General features: G+C 36.1%; 1 protein-coding gene across 1 annotated transcript in view; it reads left to right on the forward strand.

The window, feature by feature from the left end:
* The first annotated feature begins 31 nt into the window (after nucleotides 1-31).
* Nucleotides 32-23376, forward strand: part of cfap61 (cilia and flagella associated protein 61) — a 45456-nt gene continuing 22111 nt past the window's right edge. Inside the window, exons 1-18 of the mRNA XM_034017910.3 lie at nucleotides 32-116; nucleotides 2918-3067; nucleotides 3375-3525; nucleotides 4160-4236; nucleotides 5207-5274; nucleotides 5367-5493; nucleotides 6652-6784; nucleotides 7922-8075; nucleotides 8842-8933; nucleotides 9373-9465; nucleotides 10172-10341; nucleotides 10564-10603; nucleotides 10980-11119; nucleotides 11525-11651; nucleotides 13218-13295; nucleotides 14127-14333; nucleotides 15056-15184; nucleotides 21193-21320. Of these exons, the coding sequence (XP_033873801.3) occupies nucleotides 2925-3067; nucleotides 3375-3525; nucleotides 4160-4236; nucleotides 5207-5274; nucleotides 5367-5493; nucleotides 6652-6784; nucleotides 7922-8075; nucleotides 8842-8933; nucleotides 9373-9465; nucleotides 10172-10341; nucleotides 10564-10603; nucleotides 10980-11119; nucleotides 11525-11651; nucleotides 13218-13295; nucleotides 14127-14333; nucleotides 15056-15184; nucleotides 21193-21320 (2057 nt within the window). The 5' untranslated portion in view covers nucleotides 32-116; nucleotides 2918-2924. The remainder of the gene's footprint in view (nucleotides 117-2917; nucleotides 3068-3374; nucleotides 3526-4159; nucleotides 4237-5206; nucleotides 5275-5366; nucleotides 5494-6651; nucleotides 6785-7921; nucleotides 8076-8841; nucleotides 8934-9372; nucleotides 9466-10171; nucleotides 10342-10563; nucleotides 10604-10979; nucleotides 11120-11524; nucleotides 11652-13217; nucleotides 13296-14126; nucleotides 14334-15055; nucleotides 15185-21192; nucleotides 21321-23376) is intronic.

Consider the following 23376-nt stretch of genomic DNA (forward strand, 5'->3'; position numbering starts at 1 on the left):
ACTAGGTCGTTGTCGTGGAGACTTCAGTAGCGTTCCGTCGCTATGACGACTGTTGTCTGTTGTACGAGACGTCTCGTTTGCACTGGATTAGTATTGGGGAAATAAATCTGTATCTGGTAAGTGAACGTTCATTTACAAAAATAATAATAATAATTAAGATGACCACAGTGGAAAGTGTCACGAGTTTCTTTTTAAAATAGGTATTGACGTTTCAGAGAATTTAATATCATGTTTAATGCAATATCAAAGGCTTGTTTTTACCAGCGTACAATTTTAGAAGTATATCCAGCTGCACTTAATTTTCAAATATTTTAAACACCTGCATAAATAAAACGCTGCGAATCGGGTTTGATTCTGGATAATTACAGTACACCCTCGCTATAACGTCGAACCTGCTGGGGTCCAAAACCTTTTGCTCGTTATATCGAGGGGTTCGTTATAGCGAAAGGACAATCAAAATGAACGATAAACTGTTGGAGTAAGATGAGATAAGATTGTGAATACAAGTAGTTACGTGTACCCCTTCGTCTCATGTATGCAGTATTTTTCTATTCGTTAAAGAATTAAAACGCAGTAAGCCTACATAATGCAAAAATCACGAATTGACCCTGAACTTTTATTCAAAATCTATCTGACATAAATGAAAGTGCACCAAATCTTAATCCAACATACAAAAATCCCAAACTGAATTTTTATTCCAAGTCAACCCGACATGAAAAGTTTGTTGTTGTTTTTTTTTTTGGTTTGTTTGTTTGTTTTTTAAAATTAATTTTGTTTTGCCTCTTGGTTGCTGAACAATCGTGTCCTGAATATGATTTTTGACAAATTATTTTCACGACAGAGATATGCCTGCGTTACTCATTTTTTCAAACAATCAATATAGTTTCCAGCTGTGTTGCAACATAAAATAGTTTTTGTTTGGGAGGCATAGTTACACAATGCTCGCTTTTTATTCAGTATCTCCCATATTGTATTTATAGTGCTCATTTTTATTGCCTGCATGCAGTACCTTACATTTTTCTCTATTAAATGTCATTTGCCATGTGTCTGCCCAGTTCTGAATGCTGTCTCGATCATTTTGAATGACCTTTGCTGCTGCAACATTGTTTGCCACTCCATCTATTTTTGTGTTGTCTGCAAATTTAACAAGTTATACCAGAATCTAAGTCATTAATGCAGATTAGGAAGAGCAGAGGACCTAATACTGATCCTTGTGGTACTCCACTGGTTACCTCGCTTCATTTTGAGGTTTCTCCTCTAATTAGTACTTTCTGTTTTCTACATGTTAACCACTCCCTAATCCATGTGCATGCATTTCCTTGAATCCCTACTGCGTTCAGTTTGAGAATTAATCTTTTATGCGGGACTTGGTCAAAAGCTTTCTGGAAATCTAAATAAACCATGTTATATGCTTTGCAATTATCCATTGTCAATTTTGCACCCGCAGAAAAATCCTCAATTATCTTTTTTTTAAATTTTTATTTGGGGTCCATGGACCAGGTTCGTTATAGCAGAGGGTTTGTTATAATGAAGGGCGTTATAGCGAGGGTGTACATTACTTGCAAGTACAACTCCACACATCATATCTAGATGGCGCTACAGTACAGGCCTGTGTGGCACTCCATGCACCACGGTTCCTGCAGACAGGGGCTTCTCACAAGCAGAGGTGGGACGTGAACCCAGGACCTCCTGCTCTGAAGCATAGCGCCGATACCGCCACGTCGGTGTTGGAACTTGATAAGACTTCGGCATCATTTCACCAGCTTTCCCTAAAATTTAACCTACCACAAACACACTTTTTTTGTTACTTGCAAATTCAAAACTTTATGCAAAATAAAGTGGCTCAATTTCCTCTACTGCCTCCCAAATCCACTACTGATTCTATACTAGAATTCAACCCTGACTGTAGGGCTGTTATATCTAAAATGTATAGCATTATATTGCCCTGCATTGCCCTTCACTGTCTACAATGAAAACCATGTGGGAATTGGATTTAAGATTCAACCTCACAGATGGCATTTGGGAATCCATTCTCTCCCAAGTGCATTCCTTTTCAGTTTACGCTCGACATGGGCTCATTCAATTTAAAGTTTTACATCGCCTGAGGGGGGATTTGAACCGGGGACTGGTCTTGTCCCAGGTTGGCTCCATTCTGGACCTCTGTCTTTGAGACCCTCTCTCAAACTTTACAAGTGCCCATTGACCCTACCGCACTCATTGCACTTTTCAGTGTGGTACAATGTTCCCTTATCTAGGCTACAGTCAGACAGTGTGGCTTTTGCAACCCTTCTGGCTAGATGCCTGATTTTGTTCGGATGGAAGCAAGCTGCCCCACCCTCTTATGTTCATTGGATCAGGGATCTTATCCATTCCCTTAAATTGGAAAAAATCAAGTTCACACTAAGGGGATGTACTGGAAAATTTTATAAAGCATGGCAACCCTTTCTTTCTAATGTTGACGAGCTCAGACTGTCCTCTCTTCTGTAATTTTCCTTTAAAGGAACCAAGCAAGGGAGAGTGTAGCGTGCACATGGGTAGGACTGGTAGGTGACGCAATCAAAAATGAAGACATAAGCCCAATACCGTTTTTTATTTTTACAGCGGTATTGGTGCTATGCTTCAGTGCGGAAGATCCCAGGTTCGCATCCCACCTCCACCTGTGAGAAACCCCTGTCTGTGGGAACCGCGGTTTGCCACTATATATATATATATATATATATATATATATATATATATATATATATATATATATATATATATATATATATATATATTCAGCTGTGTTGAAAGAAAAGTATACACAGTGCAGTAAACGTGTTGTAACGATAAAGAACAACAAGTTACTGCACTGTGCTGTAAATAACGTATATACATTGTATCTTATAATTGTTTTGTACTTATTTGTGTTTTGTCCAAGTGGAAAAATGAGGACCATCACTTCTTCAGGTGGTGTAGCTGAAGTCATAAATGCAAGAAGAACAGAATCTCTTGATGCCCAAGAGATTATCAATCTAATCCAGTCTTCAACAAGAATTGTATTTGGCAGAGTTAATGTCATTTACCTTCTGTGAGTATATTGCATTTTTCTCCATGTTTTGTTTCTTATAGAGTTACATACCACATTTTAACAAATACATACATACATAACAAAATTAATATAAGTGGGTATTTATTCTTGGAAACATGAAACAACCACAGAGCCATATACTGTCTTGTTCAGCAGGCTGACTTTACCAGTCTGACTTGTGACAAACAGAGACTTCAGTCATCCTCCTGTTACCATCTCTGCTAGATTCTAGGGTTTTGTTAGTTCAGATTTTGAAAGGCTTTAGCTGGCTTTTGTTGGAGGTCTCTCAATGTTTTTTTTTTTTTAGTGAGAAAGCAAATCTAACAGTGACGTTAACAAATGGGAGAAACGAAGTGGTCGCTCACGCTGCCTTCGTAGATTACCCCAATCTGGATAATGTGGACCAGACTTGCTGGGAGTCTTGGCTGCACAGTAATTATCACAGTGAGAAATGCACAGTAAGTATTTATTATGAGAAATTCATTTTAATACCATAATAGATTTAAATGACTGGTTTGTTTTTGAAATTGCTTCATTACTGTACCCACATACAGTATATTGAGTCACGATCATAGATTCAATTCTGGACTATCATTAGTGAATGGAAACACTTTCATTTAGATGAACTTAACAGATCAAATTACTGTTGACAATAAAGCCACATTACTTATTACATTGCATGCCCTAAATGCTGTAGTCCATTGTAAATAAAGCTGCCTTCCTCTTGCCAAGGCCTCCCATCTTGCCCTCCTCCGCGCCCTTCAGTTTTCTCTAAATGAAGCGTTTGTTGTTGATAAGGGTTTGTACAGGAGACAGGTTTCTTGAATCAATAAGTTATACTGATGTAGGATCCGTGCTTCCCAATCAGGTTGTTGTGGACCCAGCTTTAAAGCCATCTTGTTGCATCCAGCTGGAAACAACTTTGTTGCCATGAAGTTGGCATGATGCCTTGACTTTTCCAGTAGTTCAGTATTTAATTAATTTAACTAAGTTTTAATATAGTAGGTCACGTATCTGTAGGAACAGTGTGTATTTCCTACCTTTCTGTATGTTCTACAAAACTAACTTTTGTTTGAATTTCTCTTCACGCAGCCCTTAAACACACTGTTCATGCACCTCTTCGTCGCACTGCCTGACTACTATATTGGGGGTGCTAAAGAGATTATCAGGTAAGATCCACTTTCCATAACTAAGCTAATAATAATAATACTAACATGTAACAAAATGGTGCACTTAGCTGTAGTTTATAAACAATGTGATGATCCCCATAGCAAAGTAAATATACTTACATACACACATCCATCAATAATAATAATATTAATAATAATAATAATAATAATAATATAAAAGTTACATTAAAACCCACTAAGGCAAGAAAGCCATTTTATAAAAGTTTTCAGTCTTGACTTATAAAATTTATAATGGTCCTAGCTTCCCTGACAGACGCAGGCAGAGCATTCCATTTAGGAGCTTTAAAGCCCTACCTCCCGTGGTGATTCCGTTGACCCTAGGAATAACCAGCAGGCCTGCATCCTGTGATCTCAGAGTGCGATTCAGAACATATAGGGTCAGTAACTCCTGCAAATAACTGGGTGCTAATCCATTCAGGGCTTTATAAGTTAACAACAAATTAAATCTTAAAATCAATGCTATACTCCACAGGGAGCCAGTGCAAATAGGCCAAAACAGGTGTAATGTGTTCACTTCACATTACCACAGTTCTGTGCATTACGTAATGCAGAGTACAGCTCCTGTTCAATCAAACACAAACAAGAGCTTTGGTTAAGTAAATACACTGGGCAGCTGCAGTTTATTTCAATGGGCCTGTCACTTAGCACACACTGCCACCTAGAGTCTGGATTATTATTATTATTATTATTATTATTATTATTATTATTATTATTATTATTATTATTATTATTATTATTATTATTATTATTATTATTATTTATTTCTTAGCATACTGCAGTCAGAGGGCAAATCAAACCAGTGTCTTAAACCAGTGATCATCTTACCTTATTATTTAGCCGTCTTCAATAGTTTGTCTTTTTTTAACTGTATGAATGTGCTTTGCTGAATTATGGCATTCATGAATTTGATTACATCGCAGTATGACGTTGGTAATTTGCTTTGTTACAGGACTGTCTTCAACGCAGTACCTGAGCTGTATTATATATTCCTCTTTGTTCCAAACAGTGCCCAGTTAGGTAAGGATTCTGCAAATATTGAATGAAAACCAATTATTAATAAAGATACATGGAAAATGGAGATTAAGGTACTCCTCTGTTGTGTTTTTTAGACCCAGCACTAGAAGCCATCTTTGAGCCTTTCGAAAGCCGCACAGGATCAACCGCTGCCAGAGAGTGTGCTGCATTTGTGTGTCACAGACATCATCATTGCCCAGTTCTACACATTCGCAGTGCGAGGTAAACACTCTGTTTCATTGCAGACAGCACTGCAGCATTGCCATCCATGAGCTGTGTGCAATAAATATGCATGGCTTCAAAGGAGTTCATTTTTGCTGTGGAGTTCAAAATACACATTGAGCTGACATTACACAGATGTTATTTATACTCGGTGATCCAACCCATGACTTGTCATGAGACCTTTTGTATTAGTTATGTAAAAGGAAATGTGATTTTACCAGATTGTCTTGTAGCCCCATGTGATTTTGGTACATGGTAGTCCTGCATGCACTGTTGGGCTTCTGTTGAGGCTGCATGTATCAATGACTTTGAATATGCTGAATTCAGCACATCTGCTTAGTGTGCGCCTTACTTAAGCTGTTTATATAAAAATATAAACAATTGAACAAATACATAACATCGGCATTCAATTTAAACAGAAGACCTTTTTGGATAGTTTTATCAAGATCCCTGTGCCGCAGTCCAACTAGAAAGGTTTCAGCTAGTGCCTGCAACAGTTTCTTATAAGTTTTTTTTTAAGTTAACAAAAATGAAAGGAAATCTAACTTTCAATGATACCAAACCAGTAACAAGCTAAGGCTAGCCCATTGCATTCTTTGTTAAACTGTGGCACCTAAGATGACAAATATTGATTTAGTTTTTCTATAGGATGGAGTTTATTCTGTTTAAAATGACTAATTATTATTATAATTATAAATAAAACTGTAATATATAAATATTCTGCTCATGTTATTATTTATGTGAATAATACAGAGTTCTGTTCATTTAAAAAAATATATATAGTACAAATAAAATATGTTATGTGTTTGACTTCGGTCCTGGGGACCCCCTGTGTCTGCTGGTTTTCATTCCAACTGAGCTCTCAGTTACTTAACTAGACCCTTACTTGAACTGATAATTTGGTAATTGGGCCTTTTTAATTGTTTTCTGCTCTTAATAGTTGCAGATTTCAAGTTAGCTATACCATTGTATAAGTAACTTGAGCTGAAAACAATTAAAAAGGTCTAAAGGGTGTAGTTAAGTAACCGAGAGCTCAGTTGGAATGAAAACCAGCAGCCACAGGGGGTCCCCAGGACCAGGGTTGGGAACCACTGTGTTAGAGGACTGCTCACAACCTTTTTTGAGAGCATCAGGTTATTGACATTGTTCTGTTTTTAGGGTGCAAGACCACGATGATCTCACTCCTCTGTTTACACAGCAAAGTGATAAACTGGCAGCTACATATGGGGATTACTTCCTTGCTGAGCTTATTGAAGCTCAGGATGAAGAAAACCATGCTGTAGTCTGCGAGGTGAGTTCTGTTAATGAAAGGCAGGGAAGCCAGTGGCAATTTCTAGATTTGTAAACGTGCAAACTTTTATATCAAAGGAAATCAACTCCTACTAATAATCTATTTTAATATCCAGAGTGAACAGTAAATCACAGGACAAAGGGGGACACTGAAATACAGCATTGTCACTGAGGTCCACCTGACTCAAGCAGTCTGTATGTCACTGCAATACAAAGATCCATCTAGGTAATGATACAACAGCATGATAGCCACTCGCAATCTCTCCCAACACACACACCCCTTGTGGGAGGGTTCCTTTGAGCCTGAGAATGGCCTCCCCTTCCACTAAAGTTGGCATTCCTTCATTACACATATGGTAGGTTAGGCTGAATATTGAACCAATACCATCCCAACATATTGTGGATTGCAGTGTGGAACTGAAGGAACAATGCATCACTCAAGTGTACAATGTTAAAAAATATGTTTTTTAAAGTAAAGTTATTTGGGAGCTTGTAAGATTGTAAAACATTTAAAAATCTCCCCCAATAAGATTTTTTTTTAATGGTACAGTACAGTAGCTATTCGAGAATGACATGTCAGTAAAATGGGACTCTAATTAATTCCTGTTTAACATTTTTTACATTTTCCAAAAGCTTTGATTCTTAACTTGAGTATAAACCTTTTTTTTTTTTTTTTTTGCGTATTTCCCCCTAACCTTTACTTCTGTCTGTGTTTCGTTTTTTTATATACAGCCAGGTATTTTAGCAGAGTGTTAATGACAAGGTTTGACAACCAACAAATTGGATTCATTTCTGGCTTTTTCTCAAGGCAACCCACGGAGACTGCAACATTTAAAAAAATACAGTCAAACCCTCTTAATATCACTGACTCAGATTTGTTAACCATTCCATTTTTTTAAAGGTGATTTGGTCTGTATCAGAATATAAAACAAATAGAATTCTAGAAATTGTAATCATCTTGGCAACACAAATGATGGCCCTGCATTTATAGTCCTCTGTGTGCCAGAGAACTAAAACTGTACGTTCAGAGGGGTTTGGTTTTGACTCTCTTATGGCATTCAGTTTTGCAACATACAACATTATTGAATTTGAGCTCCTAAGGGGGTTATTAAATGTGTTTGTGTTCCTGCTTCTGTAGGTGGAGGGGACTGCAGTGGGGTTTATGAGTTTGTGCAGTGACATCAATATTAAGCTGCTGAATGAATGTTTTGAGCTGGGGCCGTTTCATGGCCTTTGTAAGCCACACCCTGAAGATATCCTAGATCCACTCACTGAATTACAGGGTGAACCAGGTACAAGCAAAACACTGCAAACATACATAAATAAATACATAAAAAATACAGGAAGGATTTGGATTTTCTGCTTTGCAGATTTAATTAGGACTGTTTTTTTTTTTTTTTGCACTACAGCACCAGTGCTAAATTGTGGACAATTGTGGTCAGTTTAAATGATTTATTCAGATTTGGGGATGTTTAAACTGCTTCCTTTTCAAATTAGTTTATTTTTCCTTCTTACAAGCATTAATGTATATCTTAGATCTCCTTTGGCATTTATGAAGATTATTTTTGTTGTTGAGCTCCATGCAGATACCATATAATAATAATAATAATAATAATAATAATAATAATAATAATAATAATAATCTTTATATTATATAGCACTCTTCATGTATAAACATCACAAAACACTGTACAGTTCAATGAAAGAGACATAGCAGACATTACACATTTGAAATATAAACATCAGGAAATGCAAATGTATAAAAGTACATTTTAAGACGTGATTTATAAATACCCAGAGTCTCAGAGTCCTTGATCGCCCCAGGAAGAGCATTCCACAACCTTGGTGCATGACTGCAGAATTAGAAAGTTTAAACCCCTGCTTTCTGATACTGATCACTATCCCTTCCTGTGCCATGATTTAAATAAAATAATTTAAGTAATAATGTCGCTAAAACTAACAATAGGTAAGGAAATATATTTATACTCTTTTTATGCAAGATATCATGTCAGGTATATTGATTTGAATTGTTAACCGTGGTTTGATGTCTGTTTTCAGAGATAGAATCTGATAGACAAGCCAGTCAGAAACCTGGTTCAGGGCGATCACAGCAATCAGACAGCAGCAGCCTACAAGGGGCAGATGTAAAGGTATGATACAGGGTAGGAGTTCATTGTTTATGGTTCGAGTCCTGGCTGTGCGGAGTCACTGCTCTTCACTGGGGATTCCGAAAGGAATGTGTCGGATTGGCTCTGGCGCTCCCGTGGGTTAGGGAGGCAAAACCCTCATCGCACTACAGCGAACCCTGCTGGCCAGGCACCCAGTGAGCTCAGAGCGGACACCTGCAATGCTGGCCTTTGTCCTCCAGAGGTCAGTAGCTCGCTGACATCCGCTCTCAAGTTCCTGGGTGTAAAAGAGGAAGCTGGCTTGGTCGTGGGATCGGAGGACGCCTGCTGAACCATCGGATCCCCTGAGCTGTGTGGGGAATTGCTGCAGTGGTTATTGTATGTCCTCAAGGGATGTAATGGCAGAAATTAATATAGTTTATAAACATTTTTAAAATGTATTTTTTTAATTTTACATTTGCAGGTTCCAGCTAAAGTAAAAGCAGCTGAACCTCTAACTGCCGGAGCTGCTGAGTCACTTTCAGGAAGAGAAAGCGCACTGTCTGATGTGTCAGAGGTGAGACACATGTTAATTCCTTACCTGTTATCCCTTCTCAAAGCACTTATCAAACTGTGGATATCAGGCTAAACACGTGTAGTACTTTGTATACATTAGAATGAAGAGGGGATTGGAAAAGGTTAGGGCTACATTTTTACCATCAGAAAGTAAAGGGTAGTTATTATAAAATTGTAATGTGGACTTGCTTAGGTATTTCCTGACAGTACATGTATGTATGTGGCTATAATTAGACTAAAATAGTTTCTAAATCATATACACCCCAGGGTTTCCAGTCACTCAAAAAGACTAAAGCCTCCAGCAACCAGACTGTGATTACACAGCTTGAAATTCCATTGCATGTTCTGTTACCCTTATCTTTTATGATATTGGTAATCATTCTGACAATAATGCTTCTCTATAGCTTGCCAATCCAGGGCCTCCTTAGTCTCTGCAGTGATTTTAAGTATGTAGCTTCAAATGTCAGAATTCTGGCACAAGAGTGTGTAAAGTAAAAGGGTTTTGCTGATTTGCAGCAAGATTATAGCATTTTTATATTAGACAGATGATGGGGTTCCCAGCATGAAACCTTGCTCTCTCTCGCATCTAACAATTTGCCCATGCCTCCATGCTGATGAGAAGATTTACAGAAGGGTCACATTCACAGATAAGCAATTCTGTCTTACCGTCTGCTCATGATTTATGTCTTATTCTATTCATATTTCAGCCAGCCACTGCGGAAGCTCCAGTTGGCGATGACACAAACTCAAATCAGAAAAACATGCATAGAGGGAGCTCAGAAAAAAGCAAAAGGACTGGCATCACTCCAGTCTACAAAGGAGCTCTGAATGCTTTCTGTATTCAGTTGTTTGCAATAGATGAGAAGTATGAAATGAGGCAAGTATAAAATGTAATATTAAATGAATGATAAGTTTTATGTTATGATATGGAGCTGTTGATAAAAGTGTCCCAAAACTGTAATTATATATATATCATTAGTCAAAAAATTAAACAAGACCTGTGAAATATAATAAATGTCTTTTTTGCACAGCCTTTGAATTAATCAAAAATATATTAGTTGCAAACCTCATCATCTCATTGTCCCTTTTGGTCTTACAGATCGCTGGATTTCTTGCCTTATGTGTTCAAACTTTATCCAGTAAGTGCAAGATCCAATTTATACCGTTGATAGAACTTTTTGTTTGACTAAATATGATCATTCTTATTTAAAAAGTTGCAGGTGTATGTGCAGAATATTTGAACTACAGATTTTAGTACCAAAAGCAAGCCAGTTGTGAATCTTACTATAAATTGACTATTAAACAAATATTGCAATTTTAAGCTAAAGGTTATGTTTAATAATTTTAGATAATATATTGAAACATATAGCTTCCCAAGTAGTTAGCACTTAAGGAATATTCTGTAGGCAAAGTATTTGCGAGGCTCTGAGTTGAATCCCTGTTTTTGATATAATAAGAATATATCTTTTTGCAATATTTGCCATGTATTTATACATTGTAATCCTTTCACTTTAGGACAGAGACCTGTGCATTATCACAGTACCCCACCTGGTCCCAGAGTTCCCCCTCCTTCAGAGATGTGTCCGTGCCATTCCTTTTCACACCAGCACCCTTTCTCAAGAGCTTTATATTTTCCATCGCTCCGGCCTGCTTAAGTAATCTTTTTTGTTTAAATAGTTTTAATATTCTTTGCAGTTATGCCATAGATGATAGTTTGGAACATTTTAAAATATGTTAAATATGACTCAAATCCATGTGTCCAGGTTTTCAGTAGTATGTAGTATGTTGTGAATTGGACATGTTTTTGTTAATGGTTATAATGTATTGTGTAAGAAAAACCACAACGCACAAACATTCTGAAGCTTGTGCAGGCTTTATGGAAGAAAATACTTTAATTCTGAAGGTAAAAAAATATCTAATAAACAAATATTGATAGTGCAATAATTCTGTCAAGGTTTTGCTACAGACGTGATAACACAAGTTTAGTGACTTTATATGTAAAAACAATATAAAGACTTTATTATGCCATTATCATGGTGTTTCTTTTTCTGTTTTCCTAGGTCCTTTACTGTAAGACAGGCAAAATCCAGCGACAAACCAGGTGTTGAGTCTCTAATTAAGGAGCTTGACATGCATGAGACTATATTAGAGGATTTTGAGATTTTTAACCAGACTCGCAGAGATCCAGTAAGTACTGATACTGTTATACTAACATGTGGCATATAACTTGCTTAGGAGGTGTCTAAAGATGGGCAAACTGGACACAAACTCTTCTTTTCCTCAAGACTAATTGCAAAATTACATTTCTTAATAAGAGACACCCTAGACAAGGCACGTTAGCTTATTATAAATCACAAAAACACAACCATACTCAAGAACTGCTATTAAACATGTATATATTTTAAATGATGACATATTTTGTTGTATGTTCACATGTATGGGAATGGGTAAGAGATACTGGTATTCTGACAGATGTAACTGTGATGTATCTCTTATAATTGTTTATGAGACTGTTTGCTCTGAGTCAGACCTTTCAACAAAGCTTTAACTCATTAGTTATTTAAAATCTGTTTTAATGAATAAAATACAGTGTGATATTTAGGAAACTGTTCTAGTGTTATTAATGAAGCCAAAAATACTCTAGAGGAGTTTAATGCATATGATTGTTATTTATAAAAACTGTGTCAACAGCTACTTAAGATTCAGAAAGCATCAGACTGCTTTACACTAGAGTTACAGATAATAATGAAATCAGATAACTGTAATAAAACCAAAAGAATCCTTTTAATTTTATTTTAATTTGATAAAGATGTACTGACCTTTTGTTATCATATGGTACCCCCAGAGCCAGACTGTTGTTCCACGCATCGAGATACACATATAATATATCAGTTTGACTCGGGGTGGGAGGTTCAGTCAAGCAGGCTTAATATCACTTCTGATAATGTCGCCCTTCACTTAATATCACCACATTAAAATGTCACAACCAGAGTATAATAACTTTTACTTGTTCCAAAAAGTCGTCTTAAACCAGTTGGAGCCAGAGCTTTTTGCTGTTGTGCTCCTTGGTTGTGAAACTCTATTCCGATTACCATTAGGCAGGTTGAAACATTGGATTCTTTTAAATCTAAATTGAAAACATATTGCTTGTAACTGGAGTGTACACACGAGCGATTTTGTTTTGCTTTTAACTTTGTACAGCGCTCTGGGATGCCATGGCGTGAAGGGAGGGTGCTATATAAAAATACATTTGTATTGTATTGCATTGTATAATGGAAGTCAATGGGGACCCTAATAAAACCATATTGGTGATTATTACACTCAGGTTAATCATTTAAGTTTGCAACACAGAATTGAAATGTTCTGAATAAATAAATGAGCACACAAAATACAGAATAGCACACTGCTATGTGTATGCTTGCAGTTTTCTTAATTATTATAATGTGTTGTACAGGTACAGTGTACTGTAGTTGACTGTATAGTAAAAAAAAAAAAAAACATTTTAATGCAATGCCTAGTATTCTTTTTTTTATAACATTTCAAAGCAAAACAGGTTTATTTTTGGCAGACTGCTTATTTTTACTCAATCACTGTGAAGTGATTCTAAAAATATGTATTGTATGTAAATTAAACAATATTCAAGTACATTGGAGAATGAAAAATACAGCCACTGGCTAATGAAGTGATATTCTTGATGATTGCCATATTTTATATATTTGAAAATATTTATCAATGCATTTACTTGACTCACAGGATGGTACTCCAGTACAGGCATTTGTGGCTGAAGTTCTGCACCAGATTGTTGGAATAGCAATAATTAGAAATGAAGAGGTAATGTTTTATTGAGTCTATGACAATGTAGGGATCTACAGACCTGTCCAACATTACATTGGGAATTATATTCCTTATTTCAAGATCTCTATCTGTTTAGCAAAAAAGCATATTTAGAACAATACGATCTGATCAGTCATTTGACTGAATGCATGAAAGATTTTCAAATGGAATTTTATGAAAAGCAGTGAACACGAAAAAAGTTATTCATCGATAGATCTTTCAACACATGTCGTATAAATATATACGTACATACATAGAGGAGACACTGTAGTTATTCCATGAATGGGGAGAGCCACATAACCCACAAGCAAACCCACCCAAAGAGATGGAGTGGGTTGTTGATGGCAATCCTCATGAGGGACTCTATGAATGTAACAGGACTGTTTATCTCTGTAAGTCGCCTTGGATAAAGGCGTCTGCTAAATAAACTAATAAACTAATTTAACAAGTACAATATCAGAGAAGCACTTTTCTTAGGTCATGCTCCACATCTGCTTAGCAACGGGGTGTAATTGGGAATGGTGCGATTCATCCGGTCTTCCTGTCGCTGCATTTGAAAGAATGCAAGATAGATTCCAAAATGAGATCTGTAATGAAAAATATTCACTCAGGACTACTGAATATGAAAAAATGTCAATGATAGATAAGTTATTCGATGCTGGATATCTCAGTTGTTTAAATACAGATATACGTGCATAGATATACTTTAAATACATAAAATGCATACTTACATACATAACTACATACATACATACATACATACATACATACAGAACAAACATGAATGATGACTGGACCTTTTTTGATTTTGCTCTTGCTTCCTTTTAGGACATTACATACATTCGCTCACACTACAACATTGAGGATTTCATCTACTTCAGCCATCACAGACAGGAGGAGCATGGCCAGATTTTCCACTTTGTCCTGAACCCTATTTTCCAGCACAACACAAAACACTTCCTCAAAGAGATTCTGAGGCTTTCTGATAAGTCCTGTCTCTACTATCCTGTGTACCCATCATACGAACTAGACAAGGTAAAATCATTCAAATGCCCAAGTTACTAATCAAGGTATATTAAAATCAGCTAAAATCCCAACTTTCCGTGGACTTTTTACTTGTTAAATCCAGGACTATTAGGAGCTTAGACTTTTATTCTGCGAGAAGGTAAGAAATGATAATTACCCACACTTCATTGGTGCTTTCTGTCTTTTCTAACATTTCAATGTGCTGTCTGGTATGATGTAATGAGACATTTTCTCACACAGTCTAGAGCCTCTTGCCATTTGTTAATTACTGTGTGTAAACATGAGTCAGATTTGGATGTAAAGCATAAATATAATTATTGAAACCAAAAAAATATCAACAAGGGAATCAGGGTCTGCCAGCGGTGGTTATGGCAATATTACAAACATGCATCCTAATGGGATCTAACCTAGCTGATTCATGATTAGTGAGGAGAAGATATCCTCAAGGGGAAATCCTTGTTCTGCAAAAAATCCCATAAACCCAACCACTTGTTTTTCCTCCATTCCCATGGAGATGATAATGTAATTACTCTCATAATTATCTTCACTCGTGCCAGCCGCTGTAGACGGCTTATTCCATGACTCTAAGTGGCTGTTCATCAGACCATTTCCCTTTCATTTTAACCAATGTTTTTCCATAAATCTGTGTTTGCTGATTTAGAAAGCTGCACTACGTCACTGTAAGGGTCCTTAAATCTTACATTTCACCAATTTTCTCCTGTCATTCTCAGAATGCCTTTGCTCATTCGCTGACATCTGCCCTTAATTATATGGTTCCTGTGCGCCCAAGACGGCAGATTGTCTATCCGCTGGAAGAGCTTGGCATTAATGCACCAGCCAGGCAGGTCGCCAAGGATCAGGTGGGTAGCAGAAGGCAGCTGGCATGCTGTGGGCCAAGCTTTGCAGATGGGCTAATACCATTGTCTTCACTTACAATGAGATGGTTCTTAATTAAGATTTATCAAAAGTCACAATACAGTACTTGTTAGAAGATAGTGTTTTTACGACATATTCTGGAAAATAATTCTTCACAGTTGTTCATGTGTTTTAGACCATCATTTATGAGTGCAATCAAAGTCTCATAAAAATAGATTTGATCTATTCTGAGATATTATTTAGTTTTTAACAATATCATTGTAACTTTTCTTGTATCCTGTTTTCAATATAATGATTTATCTGGAAAGTAAATATTATACTTATTATACTGATTAAGATTTATAATCTTAATCAGTATAATAAGTATAATTATTTTGCAGTCTTATCATTGTCATCAACCAATTGGTACTTGCAGTTTTTAGAAAATGATTAAATCAATATAAGCTTTCTTACAGTAAAGGGTTGAGTGGCTGTATCTGTTATAATAGGTAATGTCTTTGTCCACTAGAGGGCACTGGTTAGTGATTCTAGGATAATTTTCAAGGAAATAACCATAGATTTCACAATATTTGAACACATTAAAAAATAGTCGAAACATATGCCATTTAATTTATTACGTTTCTTTTAGTATGTCTTTTAGTATGTCTTTAAAGTAATATAATAAGGACTGATCAGATAGAGCATTAACAATATAAAGCCAGGTAAATAAACATCACTTACATAATGTTTATTACCAGTTTTATAAAGCACTTCCTGGCATTGATCTGATGAATCCTGTTTAATTTAACAGAAGGAAATACATTGAAAAGAAAGAATAAACATATCCTTTAAATGTTTATACTAGCTTAGCTGACTTCTACAAAAAAGATACTGTTTGTTTTGAGAAACCTGTGTTAACACACAAGGGGCATCCTGCTTATTGTGTATTGATACTACCATCAATATTGACCACATTGTTTTATACTGAATAATTAAAATGACAAATATATCAGGCAACTGTAGACACACACACACACACACACACACACACACACACACAATATATAATGTTCTGTATTGCTTTAATACCATTTTTAATGTTGAAAGAAGTATAAAAAATCAAAATATCAGTATGATATGTTTTACTCAAATAGTGATTTATGATTATCTTTTTTATTGTGAAAAACATAATACTGTAAAAATGAAACAATTTCACTTGTTTTTATTAGGGTGACACAATGTTCTAAAACACAAAATTGAGGGAAGGGAACTCGTGTGTTTTTAAGAGCTGAATGTCATGCATACCATTTCTTTATGAGAGTCTGTGCTGGGATGTAAACTGCTTTTCACACCTTCTGATCTCATTGTGAAATGAGTCTTTTTAATGGCAGACACCAGATGGTCTTTCTAGCCAGGGTATTGGGAATGTTTAGCATCATTTCAGTGTGTGTGAAAATATCATTCAAAGGCTATATCACCAGTGCTAAGATGAAAGACGTCATTCCGGCGCTTGTAAAGGTTTTCATTAATTACATTTGCCTGGCTGATAGTGAATTACACCGTGTAACACTTTTTTTTTTTTTTTTTTGATTCCTGGGTAGTAAGTGTTATTTCCTAATTGCTTATGCCTCAAAAATATAGAAAATGGCTATTATTCCCCACAAACTTTGCTTTTGTGACCAGGACAGTGATATTTTGAAATTTAACTATTTTCCAGAACATTCCAGATAGATTCAGTGCTGAGTAAACTTGGAGTAACTTCTAGAACTTTCTAGAACTTTCCAGTAATATAAATAGTAGTATAAATACAGGGGCCTTAAGCCCACCAGTTCAGTTTAGTTCCAGCTGCCTAAGTGGATACATATCTGCATTTTTCTGAGATGGCATCAAGGTCATAGGAGACTTCAAAATGGTGGCATTCCTGATGGGTCTCCAAGGCGGTTTTACCAAGTTTCCCTGCTATCTTTGCCTTTGGGACAGCAGGGACACCAAGGCGCACTACCACAGGCGGGACTGGCCACAGCGGACCGAGTTCTCTGTGGGGAGGAACAACGTCAAGTGGGAGCCACTGGTGGACCCCCGGAAGGTGCTGATGCCACCACCGCACATCAAATTGGGCCTTATGAAACAATTTGTCAGAGCTCTAGATAAGGAGTCGGCAGCCTTCAAGTACCTTCAAGACTTCTTCCCTAAGCTGTCTGAGGCAAAGGTCAAAGCCGGTGTCTTCGTCGGACCACAGATAAAGAAGATCCTGGAGTGCAATGAATTCCCCAAGAAGCTCACTAGTAAGGAGAAAGCGGCTTGGAACAGCTTTGTCGCAGTGGTTCGGGGCTTCCTGGGCAATCACAAGGCCGAAAACTATGTGGAGCTGGTTGAGACTCTGGTGAAGAACTACGGCACAATGAGCTGTAGGATGTCCCTCAAAGTCCATATCCTTGATGCTCATCTTGATAAATTCAAGGAGAACATGGGAGCGTACTCGGAGGAGCAAGGCGAGCGCTTCCACCAGGATGTACTGGACTTTGAACGCCGCTACCAAGGACAGTATAACGAGAACATGATGGGAGACTACATTTGGGGGCTGATTCGTGAAAGTGATTTACAGTATAATCGTAAATCTCGAGAAACTACTCACTTCTAAATCTTTTGTAGTCATTTTTGTATTACTTTAGTATAAATACATGTTAATTTGGATTCATATGTTGTTTTTTTCTGACTTTATGTGAACGAAAAGACACAAATTCGCCCGTTTTCTCATTGGAAATAGGTAAATTTCAAAATATCACTGTCCTGATCACAAAAGCAAAGTTTGTGGGGAATAATAGCCATTTTCTATACTTTTGAGGCATAAGCAATTAGGAAATAACACTTACTACCCAGGAACAAAAATTGTGTTACATAGTGATTTCTTTCAATATGGGAGTTCACATTTAAGCGTATTCATAGCAATGTAAAAATCATTTTTGGAGTCCTGTTTATTTGAATGATTTGTACATCACATTTGACACCTTCATATTCTGTGAAGAAGCTATATTTTCTATGGTTTGGATTGTCAAACAAAACTGCCTCTGCACCAAGGCCAGTGTCTTGTACAGTGGCTCTTATTGAATCTACTGGATTACGCCTCTAAAATTAGAACAATATAAATTGATTTGGTTGATAACTCTGCAAGATAGGAGCTTTTTACCAAGCAGCACTGAATCAATAATTGAGTTAAAGCACCTGTCCCCTAAATTGTCAGTATAGTATCAGATTACAGAGTGCCCTGGTTGCTGCAAAGCCTTACCCATTATGTTATGTTTAGTTTTATGTAACTTCCTGTGATTAGGGTTATTTCTGTGCACCTGCTTTTCTGCCACAGATGATTATTCTGTGTTGGCATTTTACACATACAGTAAAATACACATTTCAAACAGGCTGAATACAAAATAAAGGACAATATGTGACAGTTATGTGAGGAAGGACAAGATAGCCACTTGTTTCCACTGCTTGGTGATCCTGCGCTCAGATTCTTTCATGTTGAGCACTGTGATTGCTGAGCCTGCAGTAAAAAAAGTAAGAATTTCTCCTGCAGTAATGCACCGATGTTTTTAAATTAAGCATCTGTATCAAGAATTGAATTTACATTTTAAATGTTGTTTACCAGGTTGCATAAAGCCTGCAGTCTTAATGTGTTAGTGACATTGACATTGACCTAATGCCATAGTTAGATTTAGAAAGAGACTGATCCCTTTTGAAATTTCTGTCTTAATATTTGTTACAGTAACACAGCTATATATTGTGTTCGATTTTTCCGATAACCTGTGTTGTCCGGTAAAAATGATCTGTTTCCCTGTCACATTGTTTCAACCGCACTTCCATCATACAGATCTATGTTGCATGTTCACTAACATTCAGTCAGGGTATTCCATTCACCTGGCATTATGCCCCCAGGGAGGCAACATTTGTTGTTGAAGTATCCAATTCCACTTTATTAATACAAAATGAAACTCTTAAGAGTGCTTAATGGACCCTTTAATTTGTTCAGTTCTAGTTTTGGAAAGTGGCATGTGCTTTCCCCTTTAAGTAAATCCAGTTAATTAGAGGCAACATTTGAAACATGTGCCCCAGTGGTTCTGAAATAAACTACTACATTAATGAGCTTTATAGAGGTTGGATGAATAATATTTTAGACTCTGTGTTCCATTTCTATTTTGAAATTCGTATTGCTCTCCTTGAGAAAATGGTGTAGCCTTTTATAGCAATTCAAATTCTGCCACATTTTGCTTTAACCTGTTCATAAACAAACCCTTGATTTCTTAATTGTTACTTTAGAAATTGTTGTTAAAAACATGAAGGTTTATGCATTCAGTCAGCTGTCATTTCTTTCTTTCTTCTTCAGGTACTGTGTTAGACTGTGTATGGTAAATTGAGCTTGTTATAGGATCAAATCAAATGTGCCTGTCAGTCATTTTCAAATGTTTTCTGTGTAGGCTGATTAGTCTCTCTGGCATTTGTGTCTTATATTCTGCCTGTTCTGCCTTGAAATAAGGTGCATTTACTGACTAATCCACCTAATTCTTAGTCTGAAGGACCTATTACTATGCTTAGCTCTAAAAGAGATTAGAGGAAAATGACAGCTGCTGGATAGAGGGATGTTGTGAGGATAAGCTGACCTGTATACCCTAATTGCCATTGCTATAATGTACAATCTGATTGCATTGTAACCACCCACAGGTCATAGGAAGGCAAAACAATTAACTTTAGTACACGTAATAAGAGTTTCTGTATTTTCAATTAAATTCACATATTTGTTGTTATTTTAAGTAATCTTTACTTCTGTATTACTCAGGGGTATTGTGACAAAAATACTGGTAGTGATTCTGACCTTCCCTCATTATACCCAGAGTGGTGGTGACAGGGGTATAATGTGCATATATGTTTGTACACCATACAGCATCATGTGCTTAATATATTTTATACACTTTTGTCAAATCTCCATTCTTGTCAAAGCTCCCACCAATGTAATTGCATAAGAATAAAGTATATTATTATTATTATTATTATTATTATTATTTATTTCTTAGCAGACGCCCTTATCCAGGGCGACTTACAATCGCAAGCAAATACAAATACATTCAAGTGTTACAATATAAGTCATACAATAAGAACAAGAAATACAATAATTCTCAAGTGTGACAAACCACAATTCAATAATACAGCAGATAATAATGAAAGTTACATCAGGATATGATTAAATAGTGATAGTTACATCAGGATATGATTAAGTACAAAATACTACAGATTAAACACTTGGCAGATTACAATATTCTGAGGTACAGGATTAAATGCAGTAAAATAGGGGGCAGATAAGAGCAAAATAAAGCATATTTAAATGAAGTGTATGAACTGTTCTTGTCATAGCCCCTTCTCAAGTGTGTCTAAAACTCACCTGTATCATTTTAAATGTATACTTCTGTAAAATGTGTATATGCTAAACGTCAACAAGCAAAAACTATAAGATGTCTGGATACCTGTCAAATAATGTCACCAACAGAAAAGTCCCAAGTTTTTATGTTGCAACATTTTGACTGCAATTCTCATGTACATAAATTACTTTTAAACCAGTGACCTAGTATGGGCTGATGTTGAGCCATAAAGCATTGTTATTACTTTAGTATCAATAATTAAAAAAAAAATGATGGTATTATATAATATTTAGCCCCAAGTGCCAATGACTATGAGCAGGTTCTGATTCTCATTAACTCTTAATCACCCTGAAGTATACGGGTACGGGCATGCCCTTTGACCTTTTAAATAGATCACTCGTGCTCTTCTGTATTCAGTAACAGTCCTGTCCCTGTCAGTCCCCTTGTAAGATGTGTGTGGCTAACAATACAAGGGCAGCCATGTGTCTGTTGAAACCAAAATGATTCAATTTGAGTCCCTTTCCAAAGACGTGTCTGAAATCTAAAGTTTGAAGACTAATGTAACAAATCATTGAATAATTCCAGTGTATCTTTTTTTGTTACAGGTGAAGTATGCCTTATACCACATCAACAGAAAACTAACTCTTGAGCCAAAGGTGACAATTAATGCCAGAATCGTTGTTGTCGGGGCCTCAGATACAGGAATGTCTTTCCTGGAAATGCTTGTTTTCTGGTATTTATTGATTTATAGATTTATTACAATTCCTTCTTTTTTTCTTTCTAATTACGTTTTTGGTTAATTGATTATTTTTTAATTCCTGACTGGTTAGCAGTTTGCTTACATCAAATGGATTTTCTTTCTACAATCTGCTAATGCCCTTATAAGTCAACTGACCTCAGGACGGGATAAAAGAAAGTGTTTAATATGACAGGTAAACAGTTGGTAATGCTTACCACAAAACATTACTATTAAGGCCTTTAAACTACATGACAATTCATGACTTTTGTTTTCATTTTCTGGTTTTAGTGATCTTAGCACAATGTTTTGTTTTGTTTTGGAAGGGTTATCATTAGTGTATTAAATCCAGTGTCTCTTTTCTCATTTAAAAAAATAAAATAAAAATGTTCATTAAAAATCCATTATTCAGAAAAAAAACTATTTTGCCATAATGTGTCTTTATGACATTTCAGGAACCATTTTGATCACATTGCAAGGCAAAACACAAATCCATATACAGCACTCTCAACAGGACCTAAAACGATATCAGTGTGGACATTTTTTTAAGAGGGCCAGTACACAAGATACAATACTTTATATTACCCCATATTTCAACTTTCAATTTCAAATAATAATTTCAATTTAAATAACCTAAAGAAAAAAAGAAAGAGAGAAAGCAGGAAGTGTTATATGCTACAGTGCTATAGCAGCACTGTCCCTTTCAAATGCACCTTAGCACCATTGTTCATCAGGGTCTTATTGAGAGCTCTGTATTTGGTAATAATGTTTGCATTTTGCGCCATGATCAAAATCCAATATTATTATTATTATTATTATTATTACTAAGATAGTGATAAGGTGTTAATTAAAAAAAAATGAAAAGCCAGTGGATCTTTCCTCCCATTTAATTGATATGATTGCTAATTATTATTTATAGACCCAGGTACTGTTTCTCAATTTCAAAAAAATCATCAAAAATGTCACTGCGTAATAAGAAACTGAAGGTTTTGTGTAATTTAAATGTGTTTTACAGAGTAACAGAAAAGTAAAGAAATTCAGAATTTCTTTTTGTTTTTTGCAGTCTTTGAATTGATCCCATGTTGATCCTTCACAGGCCAATTCAATTTACACAATTTTTAACATCTGTATTGCTTCACTGTTGGGATAATCAGTTTACACTCTGATAACAATCTCCATTGCTTGTCCAGTGCTACTCCATTTGCACCCTTACAAAGCTTCCTGTTGATGCTTCAGTACAGTTCTTCACCATTCGCAGCCTGATAAGCATCTTGATTCTTCAGGAGGTGTACTTAACTTGAGCATGGGGTGATTCAGTAATAAACATTTGTGTTGCTTCAGTACAGGACAAACCCATTACACAATTAGAGAGTAGAGCTGCTCAAAAAAATCTCAGTTTTGTTTATTGCATGACCACCACTTATATCATGCTGTAAACTTACTTAGTGCTAAAAGTCACAGTTCATTTCCCAAAATATCCTGAGTGGCCTAAAAAGATGGAATGGACATATTGGCACTCCAACATCGCTAGGTTCCCTGTTACATGTTTATGGTCAGGGTTCAGTGTGTTCAACTAGATTATTCAATCAATCTTTATGTGCCAGTAGTTGTGTTTTTACTTTCTATATATCAAGTAAAACATAAATGTTGTTACAAACAGAGCCGAGCTATATATTTATATATGCCTTATGTAACTTCTAAGTGTGTGAAAGGCTATCCCCTGATTTTAAGGATCATGTAGAATGTAGAATCAGGCAACTTAATCTGTTTGACTTTGCAGAACACTTAGAACCATGTTTGCAGGTCTTTAGAGATAAACTGTACCCCCAACAATAAATATAGTCAAGCTTGTTATTTCAAAAAACTGCTGAATGATTAAAATAACTTGTAGTGCTTAGCACACATGATCGCCAAACATCTCACACAGCTGCTTAGTTTGCCATTCGCAAGCATGCTGTTGGTTGTTTAATTAGGCTTTGGCTGTTTACACTTGTCACGGATCATCAATAGCGTTGTGTTTTTGCTGTCACTAATTAGTTGACTAATGAAATAG

Source organism: Acipenser ruthenus, chromosome 6 (assembly GCF_902713425.1).
Source record: "Acipenser ruthenus chromosome 6, fAciRut3.2 maternal haplotype, whole genome shotgun sequence".
NCBI classification, from domain to species: domain Eukaryota; kingdom Metazoa; phylum Chordata; class Actinopteri; order Acipenseriformes; family Acipenseridae; genus Acipenser; species Acipenser ruthenus.